Source organism: Paralichthys olivaceus, chromosome 8 (assembly GCF_024713975.1).
Source record: "Paralichthys olivaceus isolate ysfri-2021 chromosome 8, ASM2471397v2, whole genome shotgun sequence".
Taxonomy (NCBI): Eukaryota; Metazoa; Chordata; class Actinopteri; order Pleuronectiformes; family Paralichthyidae; genus Paralichthys; species Paralichthys olivaceus.
The window spans coordinates 13775042-13788461 of NC_091100.1; the positions used below are offsets into that span (position 1 = coordinate 13775042).

At 40.8% G+C, this 13420-nt stretch overlaps 1 protein-coding gene across 11 annotated transcripts in view; it reads right to left on the minus strand.

The window, feature by feature from the left end:
* Positions 1 to 399: 399 nt before the first annotated feature.
* The window catches only part of atf7ip (activating transcription factor 7 interacting protein), a 29759-nt gene continuing 16738 nt past the window's right edge, over positions 400 to 13420 (minus strand). For 4 of the 11 annotated variants that reach the window (XM_020084193.2, XM_020084194.2, XM_069529728.1 and 1 more), the window contains 13 exons: positions 10208 to 10260; positions 8783 to 9298; positions 8165 to 8627; positions 7585 to 7763; positions 7312 to 7449; positions 7138 to 7209; positions 6934 to 7034; positions 3963 to 4024; positions 2261 to 2926; positions 1909 to 2004; positions 1695 to 1772; positions 1493 to 1557; positions 400 to 1286 (listed from right to left, as the gene is read on the minus strand). In XM_020084193.2, the coding sequence (XP_019939752.2) occupies positions 828 to 1286; positions 1493 to 1557; positions 1695 to 1772; positions 1909 to 2004; positions 2261 to 2926; positions 3963 to 4024; positions 6934 to 7034; positions 7138 to 7209; positions 7312 to 7449; positions 7585 to 7763; positions 8165 to 8627; positions 8783 to 9292 (2889 nt within the window). In that variant the 5' untranslated portion in view covers positions 9293 to 9298; positions 10208 to 10260 and the 3' untranslated portion in view covers positions 400 to 827. The remainder of the gene's footprint in view (positions 1287 to 1492; positions 1558 to 1694; positions 1773 to 1908; positions 2005 to 2260; positions 2927 to 3962; positions 4025 to 6933; positions 7035 to 7137; positions 7210 to 7311; positions 7450 to 7584; positions 7764 to 8164; positions 8628 to 8782; positions 9299 to 10207; positions 10261 to 13420) is intronic. The other 7 variants (XM_020084197.2, XM_069529733.1, XM_069529732.1 and 4 more) reach the window with 5 other exon arrangements.

Sequence of the window (13420 nt, forward strand, 5' to 3'; positions counted from 1 at the left end):
TGGCCAGCAATAAATATAATCATCCATCATTGAGGAGAGGTTGTAAAAATAACCTTTTTTTATTTTACTTTGCTTCGGCTAAGCAACAAATTTGAAAGGTAGCACAATGTTACACTGGTGTCTTCTTGTGGGCTGTCTGGAATGACTTGAAGATGAGAACTTAAAATAATGTCATTACTGGTGTTGGTATCACTGGCTGCCAGATTTATAGAGTAGCTGATGTTTCTGAGGAAATCAAAGTTTCGGCAGATCAGTCAAATTAACTGGATCATCATGGTTGTGTGCTTAAAGTACTGTACATCAATTTAAACTGGTAAAACATGGAATTTTGTCACAGACTTAACAAATTTCAAAAGCCTCTTCGGACACCAAAAAACAGCTGATAAAAAGAGCCAAGGCTTTAATAAAACCTTTTATTGTGTTTGTCAAAGTCTGGTTGCCAGACAAAATTTACAAAAGTTATCATTCAGTTTCTACCACACATTTATACATTTCTGTGCAATTCTTGAGTATACACGAATAATCCAGTCGTTTCTTCTCAAGTAAAGCAAAAAAACATCCAAGGCAGAGTAACAGGAGTCAACATAAATATCTGACTTGGGAGCGAGGCAGAGAAATTCAATCATATACAACAGTCACAAAAATTACAATACATACATTAACCAGAAAAAACCAACCGATTGCTGCTTCAGTTTTCCAAGTCAGTCACAAGTCTAGCTGTTAATGTAAAGATATTTACAGATACTGTTTGTGTTCAACGTACAATAAAGAAGTAAAGGAACTCACAAACTTTCAAATGCAAAACTGTGTTTCCATTCCTTAACTGCTCAACTTGAGCTGGAGCTGATGACGTTTGTGCACTGAGGTTCACAGAAAGAACCAAAGCGCCCGTAGATGTCTTTGGCTCTAACAGCAAAATGATAAGTGGAGCCAGACTGGAACTGTGTCAGCGTACAAGCCATAGGCAGAGGAAGGGCCTTCACCTCCCCAATCTTCTTCCAGTTCTGCTGTGCCACATTGCTGCTGGAGTTATCTTGGTGGAAGGCATAGAGGTGATAGCTGTCTACAGCTGCACAGGTCCGGTCAGTTTCTGACACACACCAGGACAGGACTATACCAGTCTGACTTGGCACCAGCTTCAGCTGGGGTTGCTGAGGAAGTGAGGTCCGCTCAGCCTCTGGGGGTAAACGTAATGGTACGGGTGCCACAGGGAGAGGGGGCAGCACCGAGCCTGTGACCCGGGACGGCGTAGTAGTGGTTACAGTGCGGGATTTTATTGGCGAGTCCTATGAAAGAGAAAACTGTTGTCATATTTTGGTCCATTGGCAAAATGGGCTGAATATGATCAGGACATCACAATTTCTTGAATGATTTAATTAATCATTCATAGAGAGAGTGTGGAAAGTGTGTTAAGGCTATTGAAAAGTTTTTTAAGAAACCAAGAAAAATTAACTTCCTGCAAAAAATTACAAATGTATTTCTAAATCCTCACCAGTGGGGGGCAGTGGTGAACAGTCAACTGAGGATTGTTTTGTGGCGACATTCTTGCTCCTGTACCTGAGGACAGAACAGACATGAAAATTAAAAAAATAAAATTAGCAGTTTATTTTTAAAACACTGGTTTATGTGTTTGTCATATGTTATTTGGCTCAAAATCATCCTTTCATGCTCTGAATAGGAAGAGGTGGTCTTACTGTTGTGAATGTTGATGTTTGGAAGCTGACGCTGGGTCGGTGAGGGAGCGGCAACCGTGGCATTTTTCACTCCTGTCACTGGAGAGCGTAGAGTGCAATACAATTAGACTCACAACTGCTTTTCAATACAGAATATGTAAGCATTTAGAGAACAATTCAATGAGTTGAAAATGTATTTTATTCTACCGAAAAGCCATGTATGCTTCAGCCTTACCTTGCACATCATCATCATCCTCTGTGAGATCTATGACGGAGCCTTTGGGTCGTGCCGCGGCTGCTTTGGATGGAGTTGCTCCGGTAGCTTGGTTGTCTGGAAAAGGGGGAGGGTAAAAGTTGAGATATTTAGCAAAAGAAGAAGGCAGCAACGAAACAACAAAATCAGCAAATGTTAAAGAAAGCATGCTGCTGTTTAAACAATGATAATGCACATCATAAGTGAAAGCCTAATGTTGCCTGGTTGTTTTTATCACCTACTGACATTTTTGAGACAGATCAAATGACTCACAGCAGAAATGCCTTGATACCTTTAACCACACCATAGTTATAATAAATACAGCAACCCCCACCTGTCTTTGACGTCAGAGATGTCCCCTGTGGAGGTCCCGGAGCAGTGGAACCTGTAGCTGCTGGCCCAGAGGTTGCAGGAGAGGAGGCTGACGACATCGCTCCAGCTACAGAAACAGACTGAGCTGGCGTCCTGGCCGTGGTTACGGACACCCCAGCATTGGGCGTCGTTATTCCCCCAGCACCCCCCTGATACACGGCTCGGGCAAGAGAGATCTGGGTAGAGGACAACTGGCCGGTGGAGGCCTGGAGCGCTGAGACAGTAGCAGCAGCTGGGGCAGAAGCTGATGTCGTCGTAATGATGGGAGCGGGCTTGAGTATAAACGTGGTGGTAGAAGCAGTGGTTTTGGCCTTGTTGAGTGAACTGGCTGCAGACAAGGAGGAGACAGGGAAGTTGACTAGTGTTCCTGCCTGACCATTAGCCACTGATAAAGGCAGCTGGATGAGGAGTGGCTGGCCCGAAGCCATCATGCTGTTCCCAGGGCCCGTCTTCAGCAGCAGGGTGCCTGTGGGACTCTGAGTGGTGATGCCAGTAGCCAAGGTGGATGCAGCATTAGCAGTGGAGGTGATCAGCTGGAGGATGGGTGCCTGCTGAACCATAGTTGTGGAGGTGGATGTTGGGGCTGAAGCTGGGACAGGGCCTGACAGAGCTGTCTGAGCTGGATTCACTGAGGAAAATAGGAAAGATGACATGTTTCAGAAGGCGGCAGGAAGTATCACTGATATCTTTTTTTTTTTACTCATATTTCTGACAGACAACTAAAGGGCGTAAAACCTGAAGCAGCTTATTTGTCAATAGGCAGCGCCCATTCTAAACCTGCTATTTTGGAATGGGCTGTTTTCTTGGCTTGTGTTAATGGTCTGGAGCTACTTCAGAATTATTCCTTTCATTAGTGAGTCCTCAGACCTTTCTTATTGTTTGTGTGCAGAGCTTTTTATAAACAGTCTACAGTGCAGAGTGAAGTTAGAAAACTTTGTGTTCAGCCTACCTGGTTTATCAGATGATTTTATTGTCAATATTTTTCAAAATGATCAGTTTGACCGTGTTGCAGACTGCTGCTATAGTTTATCAGATGACATAGAATAAGACATTCAATTCTGTCCACAGACAGCAACACTGACTGCAACAGAGGACTGGTCGACACTTTATACTATTTTCACTAATATTAAGCTTGTGGCATGTCCAAACACAAAAAGCAGTACTGCACTTTTTCAGAGAATTTACAATACAAATCCTGAGTGTGAAGTCGAAAAGGTGAACGATTCGCAAGATATGGGTTCCAAATACAGACAGACACATGTTTGTGGAATAAGTAGGTGGATGTCATGTTTATTTTTAGGAAGGATCGCGAAAGTTAAAACCTATCCTAGCAAACACCCATTGCAGTACAAATTCAATAAAACAATTATGGCAATATTTTTTATTTTTAATTTGTTGATTTGTTTCTACAAAAACACAATTTTTACAAAATGTCTCAGTTGTGTACTTTTACATAAAAAAACAACAAATTGTGGATCAACAATATCATGGTTGATTTTGTTCTTAAAAAATATGTGCTGCAGAAGGAAACTACATCATACAGATAAAAGTACATGAACACAGAGACAACATGCAAACTCGAACAGTAAATAAAAGGATTACGAGTAAATCCCGTAAATTTGTAGTTTGTGCAACATCCAACATGAAATAAAAATACTACTCACCAGCTGTGCTGGAGGATGAAACTGTTGATATCTGCTTTACGTCCATGGAAGTCCGGACTGGCCTGTTCAGAAAGATTGCTTGTACTTAGAATTGTTTAAAGGTTCAGTGTGAAGAATTTAGTGACATCTAGAGGTTGCATGTTGCAGCTGAATGCCCCTCACCTCACCCTCCAAACATGAAATAGAACCTGTGGAAGCCTTCAATTGTCATAAAAACTCTAAAGGTGTTTAGTTTGTCCAGTCTGGGCAAAAAGAACATGGCGGCCTCCAGAGAGAGGTAAATATAAAGTATCTAATAATGAAGGGCCCATTCTAGGGTCAAGGGAAAAAAACCAAAACGTAAACAGTTCGTACAATTTAGTGAATTACACACGCGTGCAAACATCAATGGCATTATTTTATATTCATTTCTGCCAATAGGGGCATTCAGGTGAAAGGCATCCTTTCATCTAAATCTTACACACTGGACCTTTCAGTACATGACAGGAAGACGAGTGATTGTGGTACAGTGAGGACACATTTATTTCATTTTCATACAGTCATCTTCGAACAACTTGTGGCAACTCATTATTTAAGTACATGTCTGAGTTTTCTTTAAAGTTTCTGACTTTTTGTCTAGAAGGACTTACTTCATTTTAAAATAAGTTCGAAGAACCTCTGTCCAGTAAGAGTGATATTTAGATAATTTTAATATTTCAATGACCCATAATGACAATTGTCCCAGTGTGCTTCTGTTGCTGAACCATAAAACTCTCAAAATTATCACTTTTACAAGAATGTCCTGGCCAGGACAGGCAGCAGCACAATTAACAGGCTTGCAGACAAATGTATAACAATTACTAAAGCAAATAAAGAATACACCAGAGAATCATAAAATATCAAAAATATTCATCACAAGTCATAAACATTGTGAATCAGTCATCATTTAAAACATCACACCTGCAAAATAACCAGCCTGCATCCAGGTCATTTAAAATTGCTATAAATGCATCCAGTGAGATCAGCTGATTTTTGAACCTTTCCAACAGAGGGAGCAGCAGACTTTAACGCCTTTCTTTCCAATTTTGTACGAGCTTAAGGTAAAGAGAGAAAGGAGCAAAAACATAAACTGCCTTACAAATAAGAATTTTCCAATGGTAAATTTACATGGGAACATGGCAGACAATCCAGTGAAAGCATACAAGCAAATCCCAGAGCCCTGAAATGTGGTGATAGATGAAAGTTTCAGTTCCTTTCATTTAGCATTAGAAAACCTCCCGAGTTGTGTCTTATCAGCCATCATAAGATTTAAATCACACAAAGTATGTTGTACACTATTAAGATTTAGTCATTTCTTACAAAAAGGCCGGTTTTAAGGGTCAGAGCAGTATATCACAGTATCATCCACATAAAAGTGGGTTTATATGCATTGGAAACATTGTTGATACAAGACCGCTGATACATGTAATGAATATGAGTTGTCCCAAGATTGATCACTGCGTCAAACCATTTGATACCCCGGGGAGAGTGATACCTGCCAGCACGCATTGATAAGTGCTAGGTAGAAACTTTTCAAACCAACGGACAGTTTGTTCTGAGAGTCCTACACTGTCTCAATACTGCATGATCCATGTCAAAGGCGTCACATAGGTTAATAACAAGGGCTGCACAATCATTCACTACTCTTAAGGCCGCTGTAATTGTCAGTATTTTTTACTATAACCTGATTGATGGTCAGGTGAGATATTGTTAGTAGACAATAAGGCTTTTACTTGATCTGTTACTGTATTCTCGAAAAAATTCTGGTCTTCTCTTCACTCGCAGTAATTCATTGATAACATCACGAATTTCTCTCCAGCTGTCACAGGTTAGTCGAGGGAATCGACGTTCAATGAGCATCCTCATAGTCCTCCTTAAGTTCTTGGGGAGCGCCTCCTTGCCCAATAATCCAACGTAGTTGACTTTAGCCACCCAGTCACAGTAGACTTCATATGGGACTATGGTGCGGAATAAGTATGATGCGTAGCGGTCAGCCCTGGGATTTCCTGAGCTTCTTTTGCAGTTGTTGTAAAGCACTTTTTCCAACTGGGAATTGATTGTGCGGAGATAAATGTCAGCTCTGCATTTCCCCTCACTGAATTCTGACAGCTTTTTTGCCATGGCAATGTGACGTGACATATCTTTGTCCTCTTCCTCCTCCATTTTCTCTTCTTTCTTCTCCTTCTGAACAGACAGTGCGGCAGTCTTACCAACAGAGGGACCCACTCCTTCACTGGGCACAGGCTGTGGTTCTACTGTCTGCCGACGGAGCACGCTGTTGGGAGGAGAGGTGCAGTTTTAACTACACTCTGCACTGCCTGAGGACACGCTCAGGCTTCACATTGTAGAACGTCACAAGACTCAGGACCTGGACCCACGCGTGGTTATTTTGCAGGTGCAAAACACAAACTGGGGTGTGTGTTTGTATATTCCAAACCAGTCTTAAGAAATATTTGGAGTGAGGGTAAGAGTTTAAAAAAAGCCGATCCTGAAAAAATCGAACAACAGACACAGAATCTCGGGTTTCCAAAAAGGTATGGATTTGGAGGATGTAAGTATTCTTTATTCTATCCATTAGTTTTAAAATTCAGCCTCTAGTGATTACAGATAGCAACCTGGGACAATGTCAACTAGACACGTTTGCGAACGGCTCAGTGTGTAGTTCTGGCTTCAGTCCGGTATTGTCACGTTCATACAAAGGCCAAATTATATTCACACAATACCAAAGAGCACACACTGCTATATTCAAAGAAAAACATGTTCAAACACATGCTGTGAATTTTGAAAACTCAAATTATTTTGTCACATGTTAAATGTGGATCTGGCAAACGGGAACTTGCAGTGAAGTGATCAGAATCACTTCTAAAAAAAAAACCCTGTTAATGTGTATGTTTAAGTATATAATGGTTGAAAGGGAACTACAAATGACACTGCTCTAGGAATGGACACTTACCGCTGAGCTTGAGGGTTGATCGCAACTGTTGCAGTCTTGGCTGCAGAAGCTGTAGCAGAGGAGGCGGCAGCAGCAGCAGCGGCAGCAGCAGCAGCAAGTGCCTAAGGAAATCACATGATGTGTTTTTAGAAAACATTGCTGGCTAACCAGATATAAGGTTTTTCAGAAATAAGCCCAAATACAAAAAAAAATTAAGTGTCCTACCTCTTGTTTCCTTTTGTTCTCCGATGCCTGATTAGCTTCACCAAACTTTTTTGCTAATCGAGCTATTTTGGTCTAAAAAAAAAGTAGAAAGGTGGGCTTTAGATTTGATCCTTGCTAACCGTAAGAAGTGAATTAGAACTAAATACAACTTAATTAAAAACACATCTTACTTACTTGGAGTGTGTTAATGGCCGTTTGATGTTTGGTGGTATAGTCAAGCTTGTCTACTCTGTCCTTGAGTTCTTGAAAATGCTTGTCAAAAATTGTCAGCTCCAAGACCTTCAACCGTTCATCCACTAGTTGCTGCACAATCTGAGAAAGAAGATTATGTAAAAGAGGGAAGAAAAGCAGCATTAATAATGTCCATTGCCACCAAAGCAGAGTTCATTTTGTTAGCTTAGACTTAAGGATAAAGTCCTAAAAGCAGCAGGATAGTTGCACACTAACCTTTTCAAGTTTGTGGTGACTACCAGCCTTTGCAGTGATTTTGAGTTCCAACTGAGCCTCCAACTCCTCACGCTCCACCTTTGGCCTCTTCCCATCTCTTTTCGGTGTTGGTCCATCTTTTTCAGTACCCTCTGATAGAGTGCGTTTCAGTCCTGAGGTCGAGCCCTTCTCCTCTTGCACTACGAGGAAAAGATAAGGCAAACCCCTGCTTACTTACATGTTCAATGTCCTAAATCTGAACAAAGAAATCAGACCACACTAACATCTGATGGATTTCTTGTGTTTACATGGGTTATCAGTCTGTGTATTACCACATTTCTACATCAGTTCACCTTCAGACTTTCATGAGGATAATTTGGTATGTCCATTAAATCCATCTCTCGTGGCCGTCCACCTTGCAATATTAAACTGTCCTCTTATGAGTTGTAACAGGTAACACAGCCTACAACTGTTTCCGTGGCCTTCATGGCTACATCAATGAAAATTAAAAATAAGAACTGTGTTGAATGACATATCAAGTATTTCAGATTATTTTTCTACTAATCTCTGCATATGTGACAAAATGGCCCCTCTCTCATACCTGTATTCGATGGCGGAGTGGATGATGGCCGAGATGGTTTTGTGATTTTGCCAATGCTAGGTTTTTTGACTTTGGTCTCCACTTTAACTGAGTCCACCTCCATCTTTTCCTCACCGATGGATCCTTTCTTCACATCTTTTTTATCGTCCTTCTCTTCTTTTACTTTCTCCTTTTTGATTTCTTTGTCTTGTTTTAGATCCGCACCAGAGGAGGAAGCTGGATGAGACGAGGAGGAACAAGAAGGAGAGGAATCGGAAGTTATAGATCTAGGTGAAGAAGGCTTTTCATCTTTCATTTTGGCTGCGGAGGCCTCAGGGTCCGCGGCCTTTGTAGCGTCACTATCTGTATCCATTGGTTTTGTGCAGTCAGATACTGGAGGTGGCACAGGCGAACATGGAACCAAACCTTTAGTAGAATCCTTCCCCGAATCCATAGCTGGGTCCTCTGTTGTAGTCTGTTTCTCCTGAGGACGGGAATAAATGGATAATCATTGTAATTGTAAGTTTGAGACACTCACAGTCTGAACAACATTATAAACCTTTTTAAATTGAACAATTGAACATTGAAAACTATATATATTTATTTAATGTTACGATAAAAACTTTCCGAAAAGTTTACCTCTTTCTTTTCCACCTCTGGAATCTTTTCCGAATCTTTTTCCTGGTTTTCCTTAGATTCTGTCGGTGCTAGTGTAACAGGGTCACTTAATGATGGCGACAGGGACCCTTTTTTCTCCTCTTCCTTATCCTCCATCTTTTTCAGTTCAAAGTTTAGAGAGTGGAATGGTGATGTAGGAGATGTGGTGGGAGTTTCATCCTTTGTTTTCGGACTTTGTGAAGAGCCAGGGGAGGGTGACAGGTTTAGGGACAGGAAAGGAACAGGGGAGGCAGGTGATGCAGCATGAGGGGAGTTTGAGTCTGAGATGTTGTTTTGCTCTTTGTCCCCTGCTTTTTGTCCGTCCTCTTTGTGAGTGCCGTTCATTAGTGGTGGTGGAGATGGGTTGGACAATCCCGGAGCTGCCGTCAACAAAGTGCTGTGAAGACTCTCCAGCTGCTGTCGATCACTGATCTTCATGGTTTTCCTGGCACGGAAAATTTTCTTCTTCTCCTCTGTCACAACAACTTCCATTGCTGCCTGCAAAGGGACAAGGAGAGATTACATGCCATTAGAGGGCGTGATGAGTCTGGAAAAGATCTCCACAGTTAGAGCTGCAAGACTAAAGACCACAGTATCCACCGCTGATGAACCTGTCCTGAACATTACGCACTGCAAAGCACAGAAATGGCTGCAGAGTTTCTGAGGAAACACTAGAGGTCACTGTAGAGCCCCGTGGCTTCCTTGTTTTTTTTCTTTTCTAGAAGGTTCCTCTTTTTTGAAATCTGCATACCAGACTGGTCGGTTCCTCCAAAAGCCTCTTTCTTTAGCACAATTATGACTCAGCATTTAAGCCAAATCAGGCAGACTGCCTGAATACAGACTTCTGTATCAGTCCTGAAGTGACAACAGTCAAGGTGCAGCTCAGTGTGCCAAAAGACCCTTTTTCATGTCAGTCTGAAAAACCGTAACTGGTCTGACAAATTCCCCTTGCCTTCATTTTCTGATTAACTCATTGATGTCATTTTTACCTAAGCCCACATCCAGAGAACAGAAATGACATTGAAGTTAACAACAACAGCAACCCGACCTTTCTCCCATCCCCCCACCTTCCTATTGGCTGAATCCTCAGCAAATCAGAGTGGACCAACAGGGACTGTGTTGGCAGCAGTAAAGAGGTTATGCAAAACATGGAAGGATTTTCCGTACAGAGTTCTGATGGTTGCACAAACTGCATTGTTGAGGCTAGGCTAAGTGTATTCATTCATTTGAAGTATATGAATTTCATTCATGTATACAGTATGTATTTTAAGGGAGACTGTGTGCTGTAAGGGACTGCCCTTAGCTGCAGTAACAAGCTCATTTTTAAATTCAGCACCACTCAAGGAATTTACTATATTAAGTAACATGCAGCATGTAAACTAATTAAAACATGCACAAATAACTCACCTTCAAGCTGAGAGGACCGCAGTCATGGATTTAGAAGAGAATTCTTTGACTACCTAAAAAAAAAAAAAGAAAAGATGGAAAATTGAAAATTACTGCTTCTAACTAGGACTACAGGATCAACTATGTATGAAATCACGAGACCAAGCAAATCACTGTTGCCCTAAATTTAGCTTCACTGAATTATGAGGGTGTGTTTTTATCCCTTGTGTAGCAACTTCAAAAAGAGTCCTAAACTTCAAAGACACCTATATATATTTGAAGGGTAACTAAAAATGTAAGCAAACTGGACATTTAATTCTGTTGATGACATTAAAATTCATCCATACAGGCTAAAACATATTGGACTAGAGGAATTGGGCATTGCTTACAAAGTGTCACAACTGAATTTTGCAAACCACGCTTTAAACAAGGACTCATTTGTATTTCTCCATTGTAAAATGAAGGTTTATGATTATGAAATTTTAGCTGTACAAGCTAACTTCCGGCTTATGTTTGCAAGAATTATGAGCATAAACAAAGATGAAAGAAAAAAATAGGCTTTCATACAAATCACTTTAACCATATTTCATTGAATTTAAGCTCATGAATGTGCAGCTGTTAACATGTTGGTTGTAAAATGTGAACAGTCTGTCTAATGATCTCCCAAAATGTAAGAAGAAAAAGCAGGCACATTCAAATGGTAGATCCTGTTTGTAGTTAAATCTGTCAGGATAAAGAACACGTAAAGCCAGTTGTTACTCTAGCGATCTATAAAATCTTATCTGGTGAGTGCAATAATCTGCCTCAGTTTCACACTGTCAAGATAGTTAGCTTTACTTTTACAGCATTGTTTACCCCGTAGTTGACAGAGTCACCTGTAACGGCACCAATATCCAACAATTTAGCATGTGTATTTTGCAATTTAGCAGGCTGTGATATGCCTGATGGAAAAAAATGCAACATTAACTGAGAAGACATGGACTGGGTGTATACTTGCTCTGTAAAGCTGAGTGCATACACACAAAATTCCTTTACAGTTTTTTTACTGTAAAAAACAAGTGAGACCAAACTTATTGCATAAAATAATAGAACCTGAAAAAGCATCATGCACAGTCAGCATGAACAAAAAAAGTGGTGCAAAAAGCGAGCACGATCTCTGCTACTCTCCACATTCCAATGTTATTGCATACTGCGCAGAGCACAACACCCTCCTCCCCCATCCTGCGGCCTCATCTACTGCGCCTGGATTCAGTGCAGAAACTCAAAATGGCCGTCAGCTCTGCTTTTTTACTGCCAGCCTGAACTCTCTGTAGCTAGCTGAGCAGGATTCTCCATCAGATGTATCAGGTGGCAGCATCACCCTGCCAAATTAGAATTGTTCTGTTGAACTCAAAGCTTGACCAAGCTCGCAAAGTAAACAAAATGGAGAATATATATAAACTCAATTACACAAAAGAAAAGAGCTTTCTGCAGCTATGTCAGTGAGTCCTCCACTGAACCTGACTTGGAGAAATTCAGAAAACAATATGTGTTGGTCAAACACGAACAGGCCGGGTGTGGCGTTTAAATCCGCGTCAGGTTAGGTCATGAAACACTACACTTCTTGAAAAAAAGAATCGCTATAACAGCAGAGATACTACATGCTGAAACGCTCACAAAAGCCTATATACACATTATTCATTCTGTATTCCTGATGTTTCTAAGTTGAAATTTCACTGGTCTGAATAAACAACCAATAATGTTGCTTTATGCAAGTCACGCATTTCCTGTAAATATTATGCACGGACTGCTGACTTAAACACTGAGTAGACATCCATCATTTCTGTCTCGCACTTTACTTCCTCTGTACATCTTTCAAATTAATCACTTGCCAAATTTAACTGGCTTCAATCTAACATGTTACGACATTAACACACAGAATAGAAGGCTTACCTACCTTTCTGCATGTTTTCATTATTTATTTTAAAAACCTGTTTGCTTGGATTGTACCTAATAACTTTTCAGTCAGATGTGCACATCTGCATAGAGGCATCTAAACAGGGAGTGATGACCATTTATTTTCTCTCAAGCTGCAAAATCCCTATATGTTATTCTTTAAGTACTTTGCCTCTGCAACCTGGATTCAACTAAAAGTAATTAGCTGATGAGTGGCTGGTTTACCGTCACAAAGTGTCCCAAACTCTATCAAACTAAACCTGTATCTATCAAACTCCAAATAACAGGGCAGTGTGACTTTGGGGCCAGTGCACCAGCAGGAGACAATATTAAGCTTCTGTGATGCCAAGCAAGCAAAAACCCTTGCATTTGAACCTTGCTGGGACTAGGAAAACTTTTGATTTATTGGTTCAGATGAGAAGATACAACCATGTCAGCAGCATGACATCTTGCTGATCAAATCTTGCACAAGATGATTCCAGTCTAGCAATCCAAAGTAGAGGCCATTTCTTGATGGGCTACTGTACATGGACATGCATGTACAACTTGCCAAAACATGTTGGTTGGGTTGTTTTTCCCTGGCTAACAGGTTAAAGAGGTACTGGTATAAATTAGAGCATTTTTAATGACTCAGTCTCTGAACTGTGGACCTGACCAATCCATGTCAAATCTTGTTTTTTTGTAAACCACCCATTTTCAACCACATCCTTGTGCTCCATCAAACACTGGAACCTGTTCCTAACACACAGATCTCTCTGAGCATTTGTGAATCTCGGGGTGAAACTAACAAATAAAGAGCATCCAGCAAGTTCATAGATATCCACACTAGCTGTGTGTTTGACCGGCCGCAGCAAGTAGGGCCACTTTTGCCTAAAATAAAATCAAGCACCAAGTGATGCGAGGTTACCCGCAACTTCGTGAAACCTTTCCACCACAACACACTGACACTTAACACAACACCCTACCGCTATGAACCTCATTAAAATACTGCGGTAGAACATTTTGTGGATTTGATAGGCAGCCCAACAGAACTGCATATGGTTTATATGACACAAATAAGAGAATGAATGGCCAACATTAAGATCGACATCAACATTCGCACGAGAAATGCTTTATACATGTAGGATATTTGCGAGATTCACAAACAGAGCGAATATAGCACAAATACAAATGAGTTGACAACTATAAATATATACAGATTTCTCTGTGTGCATGAACAACGAAAATGCATGACTCGAGGGAATAACTTCAGTTATTGATCCCAATGTGAATGCCCCCAGTGACAGGGATTTTTAAAAC